General features: G+C 42.2%; 2 protein-coding genes across 9 annotated transcripts in view; one reads left to right on the top strand and one right to left on the bottom strand.

Moving 5' to 3' along the window:
• Nucleotides 1-9,925, bottom strand: part of taok3a (TAO kinase 3a) — a 45,033-nt gene extending 35,108 nt beyond the window's left edge. For 2 of the 5 annotated variants that reach the window (XM_036527995.1, XM_036527990.1), the window contains exon 1: nucleotides 9,591-9,925. The gene's annotated coding sequence lies outside the window, so the exon portion shown is untranslated. Of the gene's footprint in view, nucleotides 1-7,102; nucleotides 7,163-8,969; nucleotides 9,148-9,590 lie in introns of those variants that run through there. The other 3 variants (XM_036527992.1, XM_036527991.1, XM_036527994.1) reach the window with 3 other exon arrangements.
• A 1,738-nt stretch (nucleotides 9,926-11,663) lies between these two features.
• On the top strand, nucleotides 11,664-23,040 carry suds3 (SDS3 homolog, SIN3A corepressor complex component). 4 transcript variants are annotated; one of them, XM_036527657.1, is made up of 13 exons: nucleotides 12,799-12,815; nucleotides 13,731-13,807; nucleotides 14,272-14,341; nucleotides 14,809-14,867; nucleotides 15,198-15,269; nucleotides 16,037-16,056; nucleotides 16,409-16,565; nucleotides 17,002-17,097; nucleotides 17,636-17,697; nucleotides 18,116-18,137; nucleotides 18,757-18,862; nucleotides 21,737-21,821; nucleotides 22,123-23,040. In XM_036527657.1, the coding sequence occupies exons 2-13, from the start codon at nucleotides 13,771-13,773 to the stop codon at nucleotides 22,219-22,221; spliced, it is 885 nt and encodes a 294-aa protein (XP_036383550.1). In that variant the 5' UTR covers nucleotides 12,799-12,815; nucleotides 13,731-13,770; the 3' UTR covers nucleotides 22,222-23,040. The 4 variants fall into 4 exon arrangements, with proteins under 4 accessions (XP_036383547.1, XP_036383548.1, XP_036383550.1 ...); XM_036527656.1 differs by lacking the exon at nucleotides 12,799-12,815 and adding an exon at nucleotides 12,870-13,142 and having other exon boundaries at nucleotides 13,686-13,807; XM_036527654.1 differs by lacking the exons at nucleotides 12,799-12,815; nucleotides 13,731-13,807 and adding an exon at nucleotides 11,664-11,869.
• The last annotated feature ends 393 nt before the right edge of the window (nucleotides 23,041-23,433 follow it).

Below are 23,433 nucleotides of genomic sequence, written 5' to 3' on the forward strand. Positions count from 1 at the left end.
GCCCATCTCCGCCATTCCAGACAGTCGCCTCTGGCGAGCAGGCTCGGCACACAGCGGCAATTAGGGGCCTGGCTAGATGGGGCTGTCATTGCTGATACGTGAGTCACACATTCTCCCCTGGAGACCCCCCCCCAGCCTGTCTCCCTCCATGCCGTGGTCAGCTGGGTCTCCGGAGATCCACGCCCGTCCCGTTTAGGTCAAGGGGTCTGGCGTGAGGTCTTAATGTAAATCTACTTTCTCTACCCTCCCTTGTCCTCGTAACGGCAATCAATAATTCATTACGTAAGTCTCCGCTGTAACCCTGCTATTGTAAACAAGGCTGAAAATCTCCGGCACTGAAATAAACAGTGAGACTGTCAATTAATAAAGAGGGCACTTCATTCAAAGCAAAATCAAATGTGTGCATTTTTGAGCTCGACGGATGCAGCCGTGATCTGTGAATGCTGCCGGTCTTTATTGTCTTGGGTTCGAGAAGTATAAATCGGGGCTCTTGTTGAGGCAAAGGGCCATCACACCAGGAAGCCAATATTGCACGCTGGGGTCAAAAAGGCCCCTATAAAGTCTAAGCAAATGGGGAAACTGAGGCCGGGTCAGATGAGGGTCCATTTATATATTTTCTCCATTTCTTTGTTTGCGTCGTACACAACTGCATTTCAAATAATTAACGCACCATTCAACTGCATGGCCCTCTGAGCTGAGAGAGCTGTGCATCTGTGTGCGACATACAGATGGCACAGTTTTCATCACTACAGTGTGATTGGACCACTGTGCCGGTCAACCTCAGGCACTTCAACCTCAGACTGCAAAAAGCATTTGCATTTTAAGGATTTTTACACAAATGCTGCCTTGGTTTCCCTTTCATTTTAGAACACTGTTGTTCCTCAGAGACCCCTTTTACTAAACGTCTGTCATTTTCAACAGATTTAACAATGTGAGACGATGGAGAGAGGATGTCATCGCAAGATGAAACATTGGCGACAAGCTGGTTAGCAAATCTGGTTTGAAGGCAGTTGAAATGTGCTTGGATTTTTGTACTTTTTTTTTAAATCTTTTTTGTCTTTCTTGTTTTCGGAGACAAAAAACCAGAAAGGAACTTCACATAAAAACTGCAAACAAAGGAACCCTGGTGCAAGAGCTGTTAGTTGCTTTGCTTGCCTGAGAGAACGAACTGATGGGGAAGAAAGCCAAATGTATCAGTTGCTGAGGCTACGGCATTATAACCCAGCTGTTCAACAGAGGGGGTGAAGTCTCCATTTATTTGTTGGCCTTGATGTTGTTTATGCATAAAATATGAAGACTGGGAGACACGCTGTTCACAGAAGGGAGTTTTCTGCATATTCAAACTCATTGATGAGACCAAAACAAGTCTTTTTTATCCAATTTGGAGCTGGCAATTAAGGAGAGCAGTACAGTCACTTTGAATACATCAGAGGCGCATTGTAAATCTTCCCTTTACCTAACAGAGAGGGTCCAGTCACAACTGTGAAGGCCCCCCCTGGATGTTTAACCTGTGTGGAACTAGTTGCTTGGTGAATCAAATTCATTCCAAATTCAGGCCATGAGTATTAGTAAAGGTAACAATTGCAAAAGATCATTATCCTTTCGAAGCCTAAAGAGGCTGTAATCAGTCCAAAGTAGGAATACATATGCATTTAGGTTAAAACAAATTCCCCTAATCAAGGCAGCATCAGACCAAGGAATACAGACTGGAGAACCCAACTGTCTGCCACTTGTCCATAATAAATCTCTCTCTGAGCAATCTTACACTGTACTTTGCCTAGTCTGGGAAAAGACAAGAAGGGCCTATCGAAACACATGTGGACCACGATTACATTCCTCAATGCGCAGTCACCATTACATGGACCCGCCGAGAACAAAAGGCCTTCTGCTGACCATTGGAGAAAACAAAAATAGGCTTCCTTTGCAGCCCGGCTTTCCACTTGCGTTGGCTAGTGTGTCCATCCAGATGCAAGTCACCCCACCCCCAGTTTCAAGAGGTCATACTTTCTTTTCGAGTGGGCGGGTTCGCCCACTTTGCCAGCAGCAAAGCCAGGGCCGGTTCGTTTTAAAGCATCTTCTTCCTGTACGTGCGCGGGTCATTCCAAATACAGCCCCTGCTTTTGGTCGCGTGAACGAGGCCTGCTTTGGAGGGAGAACGGGCTGCTGAGGAAGCCTGCCCTCAGACTCAGGGATGCCTGGCTTCGGCGGAGGACCCTGGACAAGTGTGCCGAGAAAACAGCTGAGGGCTGCACAATGCGAAAGGAATCCTACAATCACAGCTGCGATTCCACCAGAAAATCTGAAGCGGATTGTGCGGAGAGCTGTAATTAAGTTCCTTGTGCTGCGTTCCACACCCAGTGAGGTCAACTCGCCAAGAATGCCTCTCTCATGAGTGAAGGCCGCGCTCGGAGGGAAAAACGCCGCGCGGCAGAGGAGGGACTTTGAAATGAAAAGAGAAATAACCTCCTTTTGTACATTTCAGAGGAAAAAAAATGGCACATACAAACAGCCCTCTATTTTCCCCCAGAAAGGCGTTGCTTCATACCTAAGGACTGCTGCCTTAAATGACCCACCCAGAGGTTTTTAAACTGCATTTCAGTCATCGAATATGTTCAATGCTAAAGCACATAAGCCAAAGAAAATAAGTAATCTGGGCAGCATCGTGGTCCAGCGGGGTGGGTGTATGTAGCTCTAAGAGGTGTGAATGAATTCATTTCAGTTGACTGCAGCATGCAGGGCTTTCGGAAAATAAGCATCGTGCAGAGGCGGGCAGTGAGTAGTTCCAGTTATTTCACTTAAAAACAAATTCGGCTCAGCTCAACAACATGAACCAGCCAACTCCTGACCACATCCTACAAACTATTCGGGCGGCTGTTCTTTCTTTTACAATTAAATTCACTGCGATCCCAAGAAATACGAACCCGCGAGCCAGAGCTGGGGCTTGCAAAAACAGTCCCACAGCAAGTTTATTGCTATAAGCGCAAATTCGTGAAGGCGGCAAGATCTCTACGCAGATGTAATGGCTGGGGACTACTCAAGGTGTGCCAGCTCTCCAGCGGGCTTCGGGAGAGCGCAAAACATGGCCTGGCTGCGCATATGTCGCAGGCCACTTCACTCCAACAGTTCTCTCCTCCAAATTCCTGCAGCTGGGCTGACGATTCACATCCACAGCAGCTGGGTCACCGGCTCACGCTGACTCATCGGCTCGGCAACCCAGTTTGTGGTTGTAGGCGCCATGCACCATTTCCAGAACATGGCAGAAGGCAAAAAAGGAAGAATTTAAAAAACCAAGGCAGGTTTTTTTTTTTCACCATGTCAAACAGCAGGGCAACTGAGCATCCTCCAAATATCAATTCCAAAATGCTTGCATTCACACCCATGTCAAAAAAAAAAAAAAAACCTGTTCTTAACTTTCCCACACACTGCCCCTAAATCCAGACTGATTATGAAGCAGGGACATCATTTCAGATGTCTGAATTTCCATGATTTGGACTAGGGCTGCAACTATAATCGACTGTTCGGATTATGAATCGCACAATTACTCAATGGCTCTTGTTTATCTATCAGCTTTTAAATTTTAGTTTGAGGTTGTTTTAGGCATATGCTAGCTAACAATAAAGACAATAAAGATGAGAAATTCATTCAAAAATATGTCTTTTAATGAATGGTTACTAGGACTAATTCAGTGAGGGCAGTTGCTTGCTGGGGAGTACAAGTCTGCTTCCGTTGAAGAAAGCCATCCATGGTAGCATTACGAGATCCAACAAACCCATAACTCGTTCGATTTAATTCTAATGCAACCCACATTGGGTACGCGCACATAGACACGAGTTGCAGAAATCTTTCGCGATTTTGAAAGTATCGAATGCTCCGGTGTTCTCTACACATTTGCACTCGGCAGCAACACTATCTCTAGCCATAAACATTGCCATGACAACAATGCAATGTTTAAGCAGAGAATTTCTAAATAGCAGACGGGCTCTGGTTTAACATTGTAAAGTTAGGGCACATTTGGAATGTGAACAGGATCGTTGTGAATAATAGGTTACTATTTGCTACACTGTATGTTCAAAGTCATTAATAATTTATTGATCCAGAGAAAATGTATTTCAAAACAGAAAATGTTACAACTCACAACGTTAAGTAACATGACTTTTAACATTAACATTGGCTATGCTAGCTAGCTAACTAACTTAACGAGACGAGTCTTCATCATCCAGAGAGTCAACGTGCCACCTCTTCAGATGCTCGAGCATAACTGATGTGCTCCCATGCCACGCAAGGTCAGGTTTGCAAATGCTGCAGTTCAAATCCTTCTTTGCAGAGTTAACCCTTTCACGTGTATGGTCACAACGTTGTGATCAGCCATTTAGCCCGTATGCTAGAACCGGTGCGATTAGAAAAATTCTAGCTAATTTTAGCTTTGAGGAAACAGTGATTTAACATAAAAAAATATATAGCAAATGCTAACTGAAAACATAATGAACCATGTAATGTAACACGCGCGCTGCATAGCATGAAAAATACGTTATGTGCGAAAGGGTTAAGAGTGAAATGCTGCCACACTTTTGAGGTCTTTGGTCGTGAAGGTGTTGCCATCTCTATTGTTCACTCCAGTAAAGAAACGCAGCTTAGGCTACATGTCTGAGCATTCCGAGTCAGCACGAAAAACACACGCGATGACGTCACCAACCAAATGATAATTAAATTCGTTGGCAACTAATTTGGTCATCGATTTTAGTCGACTATGTCAATTATTCGTTGCACCCCTAATATGGACCTGAACCACATATTTCGCTGAAATACTTTAGGGAGGGCCGTCGATATTTGACGCGGAACAGAGCCTGTGGTAATCCTGTTACCATAAAATCAGTGTTGGTTAATTTACATTGGCATCACACTGCCAATCTTCTACCATGATGTAGGCCTTCTGCATGTCTTTTGGAATCATCATTAAAGCTCGCATGCATGAACGCTTGTGCTTGGGGAGGAAAAGAAAGTGAAGTACAATTCCTCTAGTCTTTTGAGACAGCGTTCTTATATTAGGAATACTAAACCAGATCACTACAGAGCATTAAGCCTGACAGCACCAGTTTAATATTTGATGTCCTATGCTACTGTACCATATACAGTAGAACTGTTGTACCAGTTAGCTGACATTTTAATTCTCTCCCTCCTAATATATATTTTAAAAGTCAGGCTTCACTCGCATACAAGGGGTGGGGGAAAAAAAAATTCTGCTCTTTCTGCGGGAATGCTTCTTGGGGAATTATTGTCAATGATCAGTGAGGTGTGCAAATCTGGACACTGTGCTGCCACGCAACAGGTCGGCAATAGCAAGCACTCAAACGGGCTTGGTGGATTGTGAAAGAAGTCATGACCAGGGGGTCAGGAAGAGACATGTCACTCCTATTAGCTTTAACCAGCTCCCCTCAAATACCACACATAGGTAAGGGACATTCCTAAAGATAGTACTTCAGAACTACTCCTCCCATACCACTTCTGACAGTGTGACGACTATCTAAAACCAGTTTTAAAAAGTGTGTCTCTGTACGACAAATTCTCTCTCCTTTTTTTTTTTTTAGCAGCCGTCACAGTCTTGCAATCAAGCTGGCCTGCCTGGGATGAGACAGTGCAGTAGTATGCTGGGATAGAGTCCCATGGAGACATTGATCAGCTATGCTGGGCTGGGCACTGAGGTTGTCCTCAAAGCTCACTCATTGCTAATTAGAGTTGGTCAGGTCCTTCCAGGCCACAGACTGGGGTTTCAGTTCTATTGTTGCTCTTAAATTAGACTATTTGGGATTACACTGAGACTATAAGCAATGACATTAACCCCACCCCACAGGCAAACGCAGAAGCTAAAAGTGGGAGTCAGTGTACACACTGCCTAGGATACCACATAGGCCAGGCGTTCTTATCAATACTGCCTTTTTTCCACAACCTCCCATAAAACACACACTAATGTTAGTGCCCCTGTTTTAATTTGAGAACAGGTGCTGCACTATTCAGATGCTACAATCTGATGTCCAATCTGAGAGCAATTTCCAGTGTCTCAAAAAAACTGCAGAGACACTGGTCTAGATGATTAAAAAGCTTCTGTTTTTTTTTTTATTCTTTGACAGGGAGAACTTTACATAATTTTAGAGAGAAATCCACCGCAAATCGCTTCTGCTCTAAGCACTCGAAAATATTTTATTTTTTGTTCCTGGAGGGGAAAAAAGGGTTCCCACAGCAATGGAGAATCCCTCTCCTTGAGATTTGAAACTTTATTCACACCAAGATTATCCAAAGCCCTTTACAGAGCGGTTACTGTATAGTGATTAAGTCTGTTGCCAAGGTTTAAACCTCTGCTCTGATGTTGGGCCCGTCTGGCGGAGCCGGGGCCTGCCTGCTAAATCAGTGCCTCGTCACACACAGCTGCTGCCGATGACCTGGCTGCTGCACGCTGGCTTGCCACGGTATCCCTCCAGCCACTGGTCAGTGGTCAGCTCACCTGCTCCATGTGTCAGGGTGATTCAGATGGGCACGCAAAACCACTGAGACTCTTGAAGAGATTCTCCTGACGGCGCACTGGTCCATGCTGCTTGTGGCCCTGCCACATCATGCCATTTTTCTTTTTTTTTTTATACATGTAAGAGATCACTGAGCTGCAGCTTAAAATGCTCTACATCGACATGGATCTAGACTATGCTGTGATCCCCTTAAGTTATCTGAGCCTATCGCTCGTTGATAGACAGTGGGGATAAACTGAGGTAAGCACATGTAGTACTCAACATCAGCAAATTCAGCTTGGCTTTATTGATGCGCCAGAAAATCTCCTGACATTTGACACACTAACAGCAAGAGGGGTTAGTGCTCATTTTCAACAAAACCCCCCATGCTGGTGAGAGCAAAGCCATTACCCAAACCAGTTCCTTAAACGGGTAGAAACAACATGTGAAACAAAGCATATGAGGCATGGATGAAGCTGTTGACAAGAATAAAAGCACATTATGGTGTGATCGATGAATTCAACTCAAAGGCCTGCTCTCATACACATGGCTGACTCACACTACTGAGTAAGCTACACTTGTTGCATTTAACCTATAGGTGCACTCACCATAATCAACCCAAAGTTAATTCCCATCACACTGCTGCCTGGGGTGTGAATATTCTTCTCACTGCAGGACAACTTAACACATCTGAGAATCAACACTTTTTTTTTTTTCCCTCAGATATGAAGCAAGCCTCTTTGAGTGTGTGTGTCCAATCCAGGCTGAGTCAGAGGCATTGTGCACCCGTCCTACAGTGTAGATTAGTGTTGTGAGTGAGTGGGGGCGGAGGGCTGTCAACTTGGATCTCAAGGGTGTGAGGCCTACATTTTCCACACTCCTATACAAGTGCTATTTTAGCTTCTTTTCTTCCTTCAATAATTCATTAATCTTGATACAATAAACATTGGAATGTCCCAGATACCCGTATTATCAGCCAGGCAGGCAATATTGCTCTAAAGTACAGTAGGTTCCCTTTTAACTTCCTGTTCACATCCCCTCAAGAGACAACACGGTACCAAAGAGTTACAGGAGAGCTTGATGGCCTACTTGATAAAAACGTGCTCATAAGACGTATACTTCATGGATACCCCCATAAAAAGTCACACCTTAAAACAACAACATACAAGCATTTCTGACCAACTGGACCAACTCTTTAAAATACAAGTCAATCTGAACAGAATGTACTCAATAAATTAGTTATTTTCCTTCAGAATAAAAGACAGACGTTGTTCTACATTACATAAAACTTGACACATCAAACGTGACGTGCGTTGTGTAAAATTTCGTTGCTCCCCGTTCAACTTCGAAGAGCCACGCACTTCACAGCCATGACAATTTCCTATGCATGGCTGAACAACTCATTCGATGTAGTCTACACCTGACGACAATGCAGCCGCGTATGGTTTTCAGCGTGTGAACTGTTCAGACATGCATGGCTGTGAGGACACGGCATATTTCTCAGAGGTTAAGGAGAGAAAGGGCGCACGCACACCGTTCGGAGTAACACCAGCCGACTTCATCAATCACACTGAAAATAACACTGACGAATAAGAATAAAAGCCCATATGCACTGTTCAAATATGCTATGTCTTGAAGTCTTGCAATGTCAGGTTGAATTCGTTCCGACGAACTGTAGCTATCTTTCCCATTTACGCGAAACACTGCACATTTACTTAATGATCTTTGTCACAATAGGAAAGCGGCGCATACAAGATACCTCCTTTGTGGCTGGGTCTAAAAAGACACATTTCCCACATAGTGTCCGGGATATGAATCATTGCAACAGTTAGCTTGCTATAGCTTCAACGCATTCACTGGTACGTTCCGAAATCATTCGAACAATGTAGCTAGCTAGCTACAGTAGCTCACCAGTTAAAAACACACAACAGGCGCGCTTTCTAGACGAGCAAATGGCATCGATGTATGCGTTTAAATCATTACTTAAATGTCGGTGTTGTGTGGTTAACTAGATAGCCCATTTGACACACCTATTTTGCGAGCGTCTAGTAGCTGTCTATCTAGCCACCTATTGTATAACGTAACAGATGAGAAAGCTCGGTCAAACATTATAATTCCAAAGCAAATTTAAATGTACATATCAGCCACAAACAGCTAGCAAACATATACACAAATTAGTGTTTTTCAACAACTGTTCTCAACAGAATATGATTACTGTCGGTACTCGTATAGGTCACTGCCTCACAAGTTAAATTCAAATACTTCGGATAGCCTAAAAATATGGAAAAAGAAACGAGTGAGCTGCTTGCCTAGCTACGTTCGACTCACCCAAAATAAACTAACGTCATCTAGCTTACGTTAGGGTAACAATTGACAGTTAACCAACCTTTTTTTCAAAATGCTTGGGTATAAGTACCTACTTCGAAAAAAATATATATTTACATTAACTAGCCTGCTAATTCAATCGCTACTTACCCTGTGGGATCAAGTGCCTTATAAACACAACGTCCGCTATGTAGTGTCCCTGCTTAGCCAATTTCCTCTCATCGATGGCTAGCTGGCTAGCAAAGCACCCAAATTCTGTCTGTCTGAAATCGTCTGAATTGTTCACTACAATTAGCTAACGTTATCAAACGAGTAGTAAGTGCTAGCTGGTTGGCTTACTACGCAACTGTGAAACTGACAGACAAATACGGTCAAGTCTAGCTAACTTTGGTTGCTTCCTTGGTTGGTGAGCTCAGTAGTAGCTTGCGAGCTAGTTTCCAATGACAGGCTACGGTATTGAAATTCAGCGAGATATGCAACGTTAGCTACCAAGCAAGCCGTCTAACAAGTTGGTGGCTTGTTAGCCACAGCAAACGTTAGTCAGCTAGGTAACTTAACCAGCTACTTTGAAAAAGAGAGGAAGTATAGTTAGCTAGCTAGCTGGGTTTCTAATAATCGTTTCTGAGCCTCATGCAGGTGTTGTCGTTCCTCTCCTCCACGTTAAACACGGCGGAAAAAAGTTAACCCGCGTCAGTGCGTTCATCACTTCTCTTTCAAAACTTGCTACATTGACCCGTTTTCAAACTACTTTGCAAAAAATGTCATACTGACCACGGAATTTCGGCCCCCTGTAGAAAAGTCCACGTTTTTCAAAAACATAAGTCCGCCTCCGGGTGTTCAGACTTTCGGTTTGTCTTGCAAAGACATACAGTTTGACTTCCTGAATGAAGATTCGTTTTCCACTTACACAGGCCCGCAGCGTCGTGACTGTCACTGGTTAGCTACTGAGACGGAAATAAGAGTTTGCTTGCTCGCAAACTAGCTAGAAAGCGAGCTACCTAGTTTGCGGCAGTGGTAGAAGAGTTTGATCCTCGAGTCGAATTCCGTCAAGTTTTTATAGCTGCACGCTGGAATTGCACTGAGCAAACCATAGTCCTCACGTTACGTGTTGTCAGTTTAACTTGTCATGCAATATGAAAAATACAGATTGGGCATTATTTCTTTTCTATATTCGTTTTACTTTCAGAGGTGCGGTTTTAGGTGCAGAACACAATAATCGAGCGCAGAGTCAATATGAAGACTTTGAAAAGCGCTCCTAGGGTGACGGTGAAACGGTTATCGACGATTTCTCGAGTGTAATTCTAAATCAACCAATGTAAAAACAGTACACTGATGATGGAAACACAACCGTCTGAAGACGAGTCAAATATTTACTTAGCATCTACATACCAAAACAAGTAATTGTGTCTCACCTATTAAGTCGTTGACTACGTTTCTATATTCACTCAGGACATGGCTGAAATGATTCTGTTAGAAAAGTAAATCATTATGCAAACACTGAACATTTGACAAATGATGTTAGTTTAATCCAAATGCACATTAGTATTTCCAAACGCAGACATTATGTAGCTTACAACTTGTAAATTGCAATGCTGACCACTGCTCTCTGAATTCTTCTGCAATACTTTGGTTAATTAGAAAAAGTAAAGGCTTCCAATCAAATGTGTCTGCGATGAGATTGTTTTCTTCTTTCTTATGACCGTGGTTTATATAAAATGGATCCAGGGACACAGAAAGTTCATGTCAGTCGCAGTCCCTTGTGTTCCATTCAGTTGTTACAACAGTACAATTTGATGTGATGTGATCCTAGACTATATTGTGAAAAAACGTTTGGATTTTAATCATACATATAAAATCAACAAATATGCCATCTGATTACAAAGACATATACAGTATAGCGGCGTATAAACGTACAATCACTAAGACACCAAGCTGAGACACAATCCTAAAAAAGCACTGCCATCTCCCGTCCGAAACCAGTATGGCTTCAAGAACTGTGGTGATACAATTACTACAGCTACACGTACAATTACTCGTACAGTCATCAATATGAATTTATATTTTTAGACTAAGCGTTTTAAAAAAGCTACTTTAAAACCACAAAATATATTACTACCAAATGTTTGTAGTCACACGCGCGCACAAACACAAACACAAACACACACACACACACACACACACACACACACACACACACACACACACACACACACACACACACACACACACGCATACATACATACACACACACACACACACACACACACACACACACACACACACACACACACACAGACATACATACATACATACACGCGCACGCACCTGAACATGCAGACTGAACAGCAAAATAGCCCTCCAATTATGGAAGAAAAATCACCCTATCTTTTAATACAAGTATTCTCCGATTTGGCAATAGTAAAGGAATAGTAACGTGAACTACATTCCCCATAAGGCCATAGTTTGGCGCCCTACAAAATTGAATATGGGCATATGAATAGGATCTATTAATTAGCTCATATCATAAATATAAGCATAACAAGTATAATATATTTATCTGTTTTACTGTATCCCTTACTAACTGAAAGCAAAGCGCGAAATTGTTTAGAAACGACGTGCTGTTCTTGTCTTCCCATAAAAAAGTATGCTTTAAACGTGCCTATTTCGACAGTAGTATAATGCAACACTGTGCATTTTTATCGACCAACTATGTATTGATAAGTACAATTTTACTGCAAAATACAGTACATTAAATACATATTTATAAAAAAATATATATATGCAGGTATAAATACGCTTTTGTTTTGATCAGGCATATTTTCAGCCTTCTCCACATACATGGGTCTTAGCCGTCCCGGGTGCTGTTGTTGTGTTTGGAGCTCAATGTAATTTAGAATCGATACGGTTTTGCTGAATGTTTACATCTTTTAATTAAGAAATGGCATCGACTTTACTGTCACCGGTAGTGGATTATTATAATGATGAAGAAGAACTTGATAGTGTGGATGACGATGACGATCGGAGTTTCAGAGGGAGAGACTCGGAAGAAGGTAAGTTAGCTAACGTTTCCTAGCTGGGATATGGTGATCAGCTAGCTAACGTTAGCTATTTAGCTGTAGCTGCAAAGTCCGAAGTTATTGTAACGGTATCCACTTATTTTCTCATTATCAACTCAAGTTTGCTCATTTAGCTAGTGTGATAGTTTTAAATAATTCACAAAGTAGCGTCAAGTTGGGAGGTGAAGTAGCTACCCAGCTAACGTTAGTTACCCAATAATATGATGAGTTGAACTTAAGTGAGAAAAACTATTGTTGGATAATTCGTGTCTGCATGGAAATAGAATATTTAACTAACAGGTTAGCTAGCTAATGTTATGCGATTCCGTTCCTGTAGCTTGTAAGTTAACAGATAACGGTAGGTCCTGTTCCCAATCGAATGCAGCGGAAATGCTGGCAGGTAGCTAACGTTACTGTAGCAATGGACCTACCTAACTAGAGAGTAAAGACTGCAAGGGCAAGACGAATGAAATGCACAAAATCTTCTGTGTTGGCTCGCTGGGTAACTCACTGAAGCAAGCACGTTTTCCCCGGAAATGGGAGTCTGAGTTACTTGATAGCTAGCTAACAAGTAAGTCTTGACATCCTCTACAGAGCCAAAGTAACGACGGATTTGAGTACGTGGAACGCTAAAGTAAGTCTCTTGAACTGAATAACTTTAACTGTTTTAGGAGATATCTTGCTTTCTAGTTCATTAACACGTAAAGTGGATAGCTGTTTCTTCTACTGGTTAGCTCTGCCTTCAAGTAAGATTGACAGGTGACAAAAGGGACTGTGAGAATATAATTGGCTTTACGACAGCGGCAGGATTTAGCGGATTGGACCGAGACACTGTCATTTAAAGAGCAAGAACAGTTGCTGAGGCAGGACAGGGAAGCAAACAAGCTAACTCGCTACGTTGAATTCGTTCACGTCTTTAAAAATTTCAGCTGAAGCCATGGTAACATACCGCTACCTAAAGTGACTGAAATTGGACGGTCGGTCATCTTTTTCTTTTTTAAATCGTTGCAGATTTGCGGACGTTTATACTTGGATTTGAAAAGGTTTCCGAGTAGCTTCTTAGTAAGATAATCAATCGTAACATTTACTTATTGATAACATGCTTCTCTCTTTTAGTTCTGATTTCTGTAGACTTCAAAACTGCACTAGCAAGCTAGCTAGTTAGCAGGCAAGGTAGTACAAGGTGGCCGTCCACTCAGTCAGCCAGTCAGCACGTTTCTTGTACATCTGGTTAGTAGCTCTGAAAAGTCAACCTCTAAACGTTCAGGTAAATGAAGAGTAAGAGCTTTTGTGAAGACAGTGCGATATTTTACTTTTTAATGCTTACGAGCGATAGGCCTTATCCAATGCTGACACAGATCCATTAGCAAGCTACGTTATCAAGCTAGCCTAAAAACGCTAGAAAACCATCGCATGTCAGCTAAGTTGAAATGACTGTAGAACAACGCATGCCTGCTATGTCAGCTGGAAATGTGAATGAGTAGCAGTATTTTAGAAAACGTTTTATTATTAGCTACTTGCTTGACGATACTGAATTGTGGCTAGCTACCCGCATTGTAGCCGGAAAGATTGGCTACCGTGTATTGCGACCCTGCGAGTACGCCGTTACTGCATTTGGCATTTAGCTACCTATATATTGTAACAGTTAGCTTGTGATCTTAAGCTTCCAAATTAAGGACACATGCATGCAGCCGTATAACGCAGTATTTTTACGCCTTTGTATGTCATGTTGTAAAATTTCTAACAATTAAGGTGCCGTGGCACTTGTCCACTCCTCGTTTAACTAGCTGGTTGGCTGTTCGATTTCAAGAAACCAGTATTTCTGGAGTCTCTAAGACGTCATCTCGATGTACAGAATGCCCACTGACTGTGTGCTGTGAGACGAACGCAGTTGAATGGCTGGTAACACGCACATGCATATTACCAATGAAGGTAACTTTTGTATACCTACTGTGATTTTTCTGATTAAATTATGTCGACAGACGTTTGTGTGGTAAAACACCGCAGGACTTATGATCGCGTTGCGGTGTGTAACTAACTTCTGTAGAGGAATGGTAATTGGACTTTTGTTCTCAACAGTTTTATATTGCGAGTACATTGCACTGCGAATACGTTATTCATTTACTCCCAATTAAACGCTAGATCTCTTCAACTGAAGTTCCACCTTCTTATAAAGCTCTCTCAGTTCAAAGTGGAGTGTGCTAAAGTCATATTTTTAAAACAGATTGAAAAAAAAAATACTTCGCCAACTCCAGTGGCTTGGGGTGATCGGTACTTTGATGAAAACGGTTATATTGGGAAATGTGCCCGTATAGTATATGATTGAGATGTGACTGAATGTCGGAGAAGGATTTCACTTTTGACGTTTCATTTTTTCACGCGTCTTATCCCGGCAGACACCGAAGATGCCAGTGAGACGGACCTGGCGAAACACGATGAGGACGACTACGTTGAAATCAAAGAGCAGTGAGTGTCTCAGCACCGGAACCTGAGAGTTCTGTGAATTGATGTGTTACATGTGCCGGTAGGTGAGAGGAGAGGTTAGAAGCAGGCTTGGAGATTACTTAAAATAGGCCAGCTCTGACAAGATTCCTACAGCTCCCTCTTCTGGCCATAAAGGAGTTGAGCGTTCGTTTACTTCACTTGGAATTTAACATGGCAAAATTTTTTATACCATAAGCGTACTGTTTCAGTCCCTCAGTTAACCTTCAACATGCCAGATTACAGAGCTGGTCGTATACATATTCAAGACTATGCGGATCAGTTGAAGGTAATATTAGTTATTACCAATGGTATCTAAAACCATTCGTCTCTCAGGAATATTCCTTATGGTCAGGTCTGTCACTTGATGCATATATGTATTTATGTAGTTATTGTGGTTCAGCTGATTCACTAAGGAGTCCAATGTTTGACTCATTTTTTATGTGTTATAGGATGTACCAAGACAAATTGGCATCATTGAAAAGGCAGTTGCAGCAGCTCCAAGAAGGTGGTGGGAAAACTTTTGATTCATATTTTATGAGAGCTGAAATGCTTAGTTCCCTTCTCTAGTAGAAATGAGTTATTTACAAGCTAATTACCTGGTTATTTGGGTTTAGGCCTGCTTATTTAGCTGGATACTGTAATTGTGTCAATTGAAGGCTATATGTTTATTCAGGCCGGCTTTGAAAATGACGTGCTGTTCTGTTGTTACCCAGTACATGCTTGCTTCTCTGTTATTCATCACCACAATTGGGGCACTGCAAGGTCCGGTGGGATGGGGCACCTCTGATGAAGAGGGGAAACATAGGCAGTGTTTCTCAATAGAGGACTGTCCTTGCAGGTACATTGCAGGAGTATCAGAAGAGGATGAAGAAATTGGATCAGCAGTACAGGGAGAGGCTGCGCAATGCAGGTAAAGAAACCTCTGAGGGCTCCCTTTGATCGAGGCCCCCACATATATATTACACTCTCCTACCTAAGGTTATGGGGCACCCCATCTGGTTGGAGGAAAATGGGCGTGAGTACGGGTGTGAGCCAGTGTGGTTTGAAGAGAATAACATTGGACCAATGCAGTGGCTGCCGTAGAGTTCTGACCTTAACCTGATAGAACATCTTTTGCAATTGGAACACAGAATTAGGGCAAGACCAAGATGGCCCTCTTCAGCAATGGAGCTTAATAATGCTTTAAAGGAGTACATACAATACGCTATCTTTTAGCTACAAATTAGCTGACAACCTTCAGTGATGCATTGAAGCAGTCATTACAGACAAAGGCAGGGCAACACACTTTTCAGCTTATTAGAATAAATGTTTTATTCCTGACTACCCCTGATCCATGATTTTTGGTAGGAAAGTGTACTTTAAAGAGAGCAAATCTATTAACCATGTTACTTTGATATTGATTGCAACTTGAAAATATTTTGATTGATGCTGCTCCTAACTGTAAGGAGGAATGAGAAAGATCAATATTATTAATTCGTTTTTATGAGATAGCTTTATGAAAAGGGCTGTATTGATTAATGTCAACTGTGCCTTTGTAATATTTAATGAAGTACCGGAACTGTTTTTTGCAGTAATTTTGATTGCAATTATAAGTAGAGAATGCATTTTGAAGTAATGAGAACCTCTTGCCTCCAATAAAATTTGTATTGATATATGGTATGCCTTTTTCCCCTCTAGATCTTTTCCTGCAGCTAGAGGTAAGCTACTTTCGTCTGTAATGCTTCATTCACTTTGAGAATTGCTAACTCTGGACCATGACCGTGGCTGGTCATTTTCTCTTGAGTTTTTAAATTCTATGGCCAGCTTTAAAGTCTTTCAGAGGGTCAGTTCTATTTTTTGTCACTGCTTGACCACCTTGAACCTGACAGATTTGTTGCCAGGTCTCAAAGCTCCTCATTCAACACAATTCCCACAGCCAAGTGCAAAAGGAATCTTTACACTGCACATCTGTGTTTGTCCTTGACAAAGGTGTTACTAGTATTCAGGGCAATAATGGCCACCATGTGTGTCTCTTTCTCTCTCCCTCCCCTCTCTCTCTCTCACTTCCAGACAGAGCAGGTAGAGAGGAACTACATCAAAGAGAAGAAGGCGGCAGTGAAGGAGTTTGACGATAAGAAGGTTGAGCTGAAGGAAAACTTAATTGCCGAGCTGGAGGAGAAGAAAAAGATGATAGAGAACGAGAAATTAACAATGGAGCTGACAGGCGGTAGGAGTCACGGAATGATCAGATAGGAAATCACTCTCAGAAAAGGGATGAAAAGAAATCTGAACAAAACGTGAAATAACATTTTTGGCAGGCAAAGAAGATGTAATTTATTTCTGCTCACTGTGTGTCAGTGGAATCCCTTTGATAAGGGAGAGATGGTTGTGCAGTTTTTTTAAGGGCCTTACTTGGAATTAATGAGTGGCCCAATTAAAATGAGAGAATTTTACTGAGATATTGTTGAGTGTGTTTTCACATGGCTTTCTGATTGCATGCTAATCTTTCCAAACTGAGAAGACACACTCAGCACATTACAACAGTCTAAATGTCATCGGTTTAGACAGAGCTGCATCTTGATGCAAAGCTCCAGTCTGGCACCCCCCGCGTGTAACCAAAGGATGGTTGTGACTGCTCCCTTTCCACTTGACTTTGTGCTCAGATTCCATGGAGGTCAAACCCATCATGACACGGAAGCTGAGGCGACGACCCAATGACCCTGTCCCCATCCCTGACAAAAGGCGGAAACCTGCGCCTGATATCCTTGTCCCTTGGATTTTCCCCATTAAAACAGAATGCCACATTGTGCAAAGTCATCATCCACGTTTAACATGTCCCTCCCCTGTCATTATGTGTGTGTTCATAACAACAGCCCCTGGTCATGAGGTGTGATATACCTGTAAGGGGCAGGGAACATAACCCAAAAGTTGCTAGGTCGATTCCCTGGCTGAGTGCTCTTGTACCCTTGGGCAAGATGCTTAACACGAATTGCCTTTGTACTGTATATATCCAGTTGTTTAAATGGGTAATGTGAAAATCTAAGTTATACAAATTGCTCTGGGTAAGTTCCTGCTAAAAATGTTAAAATTAATTTTTAAAATTATTCAAGATTACATACTATAATTTGCCTAGGGTCACATAGTGTGATAAATGACAGAAATATGCTATTACTTATAGTGCTTCACCTTAATACTGATCTCCCTTGTAGTACTAGAACAGTGACTTACTGGTACTGGTAATAGTATTAATAATGGTATTTATAAAATACATGGTCTTTTTTCCTTAATTCTCTGCACCTCAGTTAAATTATTTGCTGACAGACGAACAGATAATGGAAGACCTACGGACACTGAACAAGGTTGGTGTGTTTGTATTTCCTCTAATGGTTCTGCTGTTATCTCAGTGAAAAACATAAAAATTGAGTAGTATTTTGGTAGCAAAACTGACGATACTATTCAGAAGCAGTGAGTTTCAAAGCTTGGTATAACACTGTAATTTCACACACATGACAGAGGTGTATATTCTATGTGCTGTTCTGAACACAATTTATGTTCTTCTTTTGAGTATAATTAGATGGAAGTCTTTAACCAGACATTACCCACTTGGGTTGAATATATAGAATGAAGTTTTTTTTTTTTTTTTAAGAAATTAAGGCAGGGTGAATGGCAAAAGAACAAAAAACATATGTATGCCCACTTCTTACATAGAAAGCCATTAGGCGTAGTAATAAAACAGTTTAAGTATTGTGGTTTGAATTTTTTCCTTTTTTTTCGCAGCTCAAGTCACCCAAACGTCCAGGTATGTAAGCTTTATTTAGTTGATGTTAAAAGAAAAAAGCATTGCTACAAAAAACTGGTTAAATGCAGGCATGTGCATATCCCTGTGTATCAGTAAGATGGTATTGGTTTGAAATACAGCATGTGAAAAACAAACTGAGTGCTTGATAACCAGTAATATGTAACATATCAGTGGCTTCTAAGTCTTTGAAATGGCCCATTTGAATGAACAACAGCGTCATTCTTGCTTGTTGCACCACCGGTTAATGCGTCCTTTCATTGAAGCCAAATAGAAACTAAAACTTGTTGAAAAACAAGAGAAGAACGAGATAAAAGCTTTCCATTTCTCTGCCCCCATGAAGGCAACAAACACTTGAAGCAGCAGCTGGCTGCAGGCTCGCATAACTTCAAAGTGTGAGCGGAGTAATGTGTGCGAGAGAGCTCCTTTCCCATTGCAACTCACATTAGCATACGTTTTTATTAAACTTGGCGTGAGGCCTCCGAGCTATGTTGACAGAGTGGTGATTGGGGGGGTTGTGGGTAATTTCGGGACCACTCTTTGGCTTCAGAAGGTTTTGTGAAGAGATTATGAGGTGCTGTTTGGGGATGTCACTGTGTCCAACCGTTGCTTTTCTCCTCAGCCTCCCCTTCATCTCCAGAACACCTTCCCAGCACTCCACTGGAAGCACCCACACAGCGCTACGAAGCTCGCATTGAGGAGGGAAAACTCTACTACGATAAAAGATGGTATGGTTCACTCAACCTGCATTCACGGAATGTAGGACAACCTTGCAATAGTTTCTGTGCCATAAGCTATTTTGCCCTTTACTTTTCCTTACTTTTGGCAATGTTGTGCAGTATCAGTCGTCAAGGATGACTCAGTATATAACACCTATAGAAAAAATGGAATTGCGTTTCTGGACAAATTGTGATTTTAGTTTTATAATGACCATCCACTAAAGTATTACCCAGTTTGTATTGCTTTTTGGGTTGGCTCATGTACAGAGGAAATTTGAAAACAACTTCTTTCAAACGAGGACCAAAAAAAAAGCTCCATAAGTGAAAATCAAGTGGAGGCATTTCTGCTTTCACATCATGTAACTGTTAGAGTTCAGGGATTCACCACTAGGTGGTGCTGTAAGCTTTACGTACAATCCACCTGCCCCCATGTACACAGTTTCCTTTCCCTTTACAGAAAAGGTATGTTGCTCACACATTCCATTTCATTTCACATCTGCGTATTTTTTGAAATTCCACAATAGACCTGACTGAATGTGTTGTAAGGCCTTCTGCCATAGCTTTTCAGACCTTGTGTTTTGGTTATGTTGGTAGTTTGTAGGAAGGAGAGACATGGCAGTCGTAATATCCAAATTCTTTGTCCCTTTTGTCCCTTTGTCCTGCTATGCTGACAATTCTCACCTTAGATGCGTCTGATAATTTGTCTGGTCCACCTAGAATACATTATTGAATTACTGTGGCGTAATTCATATTCAGCACTTTGCACAGATGATGGTGTATACCGTGTATGTGACAAACAGAACAGCTAAAAAAAAAAAGCTTAATTCCGCTTTTCATAGACTGCTTGTTTCCCTCGTTGACAGCTTAGACATCGCTTCCGGCACACGTTAAGTGCATCCTCTAGAAAACGTATGGAGTGTGAAAATGAGCACTGCATTGCCTTTATGCTGTTATTAAACATGTCAGATTTGCAACCAAGAGTGCGCAAAAACATTTTAAATGTTGGATAAGTATTGTGCCAATTTAAACGTTTATTTCAAGACTTCAGACACACTTACCTTATTCTACCCCGTTTTACCTTTGTAAATATACCAATGGTTTACTTTAACACAGCATGAAAATACTGCAGCACTGTGGGCTCACCTGTTGGCTGCCACAGATGACTCCAGAAATAAACATAATGGCATTTTGCTCAGCGGGAGCAAATTTTTACTTTGTTTGAGCATGTGTGGCTTGGCTCTCGCCCCCATCTACAATCTGTATGCTTACCCACAGGCAAGTAATGGCACCCTCCTAAATTGTATACCCGCAAATAACTACCTAATGACTTGACCAGTGTCAGGTAAGGGTAAAACAAGATAGGAAAAGGTCATCTAGTGCAGATGAACTGAATGCAGTCTCTCAAACATTGACAGACACAGGACTTGCATTACTCATAACGATTAGCACACTTGGACTGCTGTGTAGTAACTGTTTGTTGCAAAAATGAACCACAATGGAGGACCTTGATTCATTACTCTTGGTGTGCATCCTTAATATCCAGGCACAGGCTGAGTCATGTAGGTCAGACCCAGGTTTGTACCTGAACTATGTCATTCAGTGACAATGGCTGGGAATCTGTATGTGGGATCATATTGGCCCTTGTCCCAATGTGGGACTTGTGGTGGTGTTGGGGGGGGGGGGGGGGGGGGAGGAGTCAGCAGTGGCATGCAGGGGTATTGGAAGATTGCATTCACTGAACTCCTGTGGAAGCACAAAGGATGCCATGGGGAGATGAGCCTGATATTCTATAGTTAATTAATATATAAATGGGTGGAACTTTTCAGAACCCCCAACCAGGAGCAAAGTACCCAGATTCTTGTGCCATTGTGTTTTTTGTGTAACATGTGTTATGTAAGGAGGAATATTTAACTGCACAGCAGTACATAGGGGAGAATTAGATGCTTGAAGAGACGTCGCTGCCGTTTACTAAATTCTGGCGATGTTTGTGTGCCTGGAGCACCAGGCTGAGATGATTGATGGGTTACTTGCCGAAAGTGAAAAAGCTTTCAAGATTCTGGAACAAGAACGTCTACATAAACATGGTTCCCACAGATATTCTTTGAAAATGGTCTTCATGGTGCAATAGGTAGGCATAGTCCATCTTGCCACTCTGCGTGGACCAAAACCAATAAATCACTCTTTCTGACGGATTCAGTGCGGCGCTCCACGGATTTATTAATCGTTTCATTGTGTCTCGGTAACGAATTCAGCTCTATTTTTAACACCCAGGCAAATGGGCTGGAGAGGTGTTCTTTCCGCCATTGCTGGGAGCCGCGCGGTCCCGGCAGACCCCGGTTAAGAGAGGCCGTGGGAGGGCCGGCACTGGAGTAGCCACAGGCACACGGAGAGCTGGTGCCCACTTCACACCTAGAATGGCTGCTTTTAAAGCTGCAGAGATGGTGTTGTGACAAGCAGGGGAGCTTCTCAGCTGACACAGACCTTCCCGTCTAGTACCACCTGTCAGCGTGAGGCTTCTGCCCATAAATAAAGAAATGAGTATACCCCAATTGTGTTTATTTTGGGAACAAGTATTTTGGATTTTTTTTTTCCACATAGTCCCCATGTAGTGTGTTGCAGGGTGTGAATTGTCATGGTTTGAGGTTCTGTGGACAGGGGCTAAAAAGGAGGAATATGTGGCCACATCTGAGGGGATTGGGAATAGACTCTCCCCACAGGTCAGTAGGAGAAATGGGCCTGAAATGTATCTGGAATGCCCCGTTTTCCTCATTAATACGCTCTCAAGCTCTGCAGGTTTTTCTCCAGGAGGATTGCACCTTACCCGTGGCAAGGAGGCAGGTGAGGGATTGAAGGCTTAAGTAATTGGTGTTGTCGTCCTTCCAGGTACCACAAGAGCCAGGCCATTTATCTGGAGTCCAAGGAGAACACCAAGATCAGCTGTGTCATCAGCTCGGTGGGAACAAACGAGGTGCGGTAAGCTGCTAAACCGACTGCCTGCGGCACATTGGCAATATCTCAAATGGAATTCTTTAAACCCTACCAAGAGGGCAGTTTGCGGCTCTAATTTACAAGGATGCCTCCCATGTATTAGTTTTGAGTTGACCCATTGACTGTGTGTTAATGCCAAAGAATGTATTACCTTGAGCAAATGCCTCACAGTGTAGAGATAAGCATATAGATTTCTCTGCCACAGCAAGCAGAAACATCATGTCCCCAGGTCTCCCCCATGCCGGCACCAGCAATGCCCTTATTTTTCTGCTTAATTCCAGATCTGGGTGAGGAAGACAAGTGACAGCACGAAAATGAGGATTTATTTGGGACAGCTACAGCGAGGTGCATTCGTGATCCGTCGCAGGTCGGCAGCGTAGAGCTCACACCCCTCCCTCCATCCTCTGACCCTTTTTTTTTTCCCCTGCCCCACCCCATCATCCCCCTTCACCTGTGTTTCCACCTTCCATAAAGCCAAACCCCAAACTGCCCATGTCACATGACCACCCTTCCCCACCTCATTGCCCAAGGATGTCTTCTCGTGCTGAGATTCTGCCGTCCGACCCGATCAGCACAAGCAGGGAGATGAGCAGAGAGAGGCCCGGGCCTCATGTGGGCTTTCCTTTCTCACTTTCTTTTTGGCCTTTTTCCCCTCCTTGTAGTGCAGGCTGTAGTTATAGAAACTTGATTTTAACCAGTTTTATTTTATCTCTTCCTTGGTTACTAGGTGATCTGGTAACAGACGTGCTTTTCACATGCCCCCCACTGGTTTGTAATTAGAATGAAACACGATCAATTGAGAGAAAAAGTAGTAATCTCTACTATTTTTTTCATCATCTTTTTTATGTCCTGTACTTTGACTCTTCTCATTTCTGTGGTCTTTGGAGAAAGCATATACCATGTAATCATTTTTGAATTTAATTTTTAAAGCTTTTACTTTTATATGTGTATAAAAAAATAAAAACTCATAGCCTCAAACTGACAGAAGCTCATATGCATTTTGTTCCTGAATCCTTCTTGTGTGTGGAGGACTATGAAGCCAACTTGTTACATTTGTATTTTTTTGTTGAGTAATTGCTGTTTTGTTGCTTTTAGGAAAAGCATTGTTGTCTCCCTTTTATTTACACTGTCATGTTTTTTGAAGTGTTTTCTGTTCTCAAATGCTTATTGTCGCCACAGCTACTTGTAACAAGAAAATGAGAGCTCTTGCAGAAGTAAAAAATTGTTCCTTAAAAGAAAATGTTTGTCAGTGACTGCTCTACTGCCGTTTATGAGGCGACTAAATGGCTCTGAGGTGAATGCAGGTCAGGCTTCTGCCCTGGTTGTTGGTGTTTCCATAGGAAATTTTTAGCTCAGTCTAAATCTGGGAAGGTGTTTTGCACTTTTGCAAGTGCGTTTCCTTTTGTATACATAGTGTGAAAATCTGGTTTGTGAGAGTGGAATTATGTTCATTTGAATGCCGATCACGAGGAAGTATTCCCCATGCATTAACAGAATTTTGCATCTGAAGTGTGCTTAGCAAGCAAGATAACTTTGATTAGCTTGCTTGCACATATTGTCACGCTGATCCAGCTATTTCATTGTTTAATCAT

Source organism: Megalops cyprinoides, chromosome 4 (assembly GCF_013368585.1).
Source record: "Megalops cyprinoides isolate fMegCyp1 chromosome 4, fMegCyp1.pri, whole genome shotgun sequence".
Taxonomy (NCBI): domain Eukaryota; kingdom Metazoa; phylum Chordata; class Actinopteri; order Elopiformes; family Megalopidae; genus Megalops; species Megalops cyprinoides.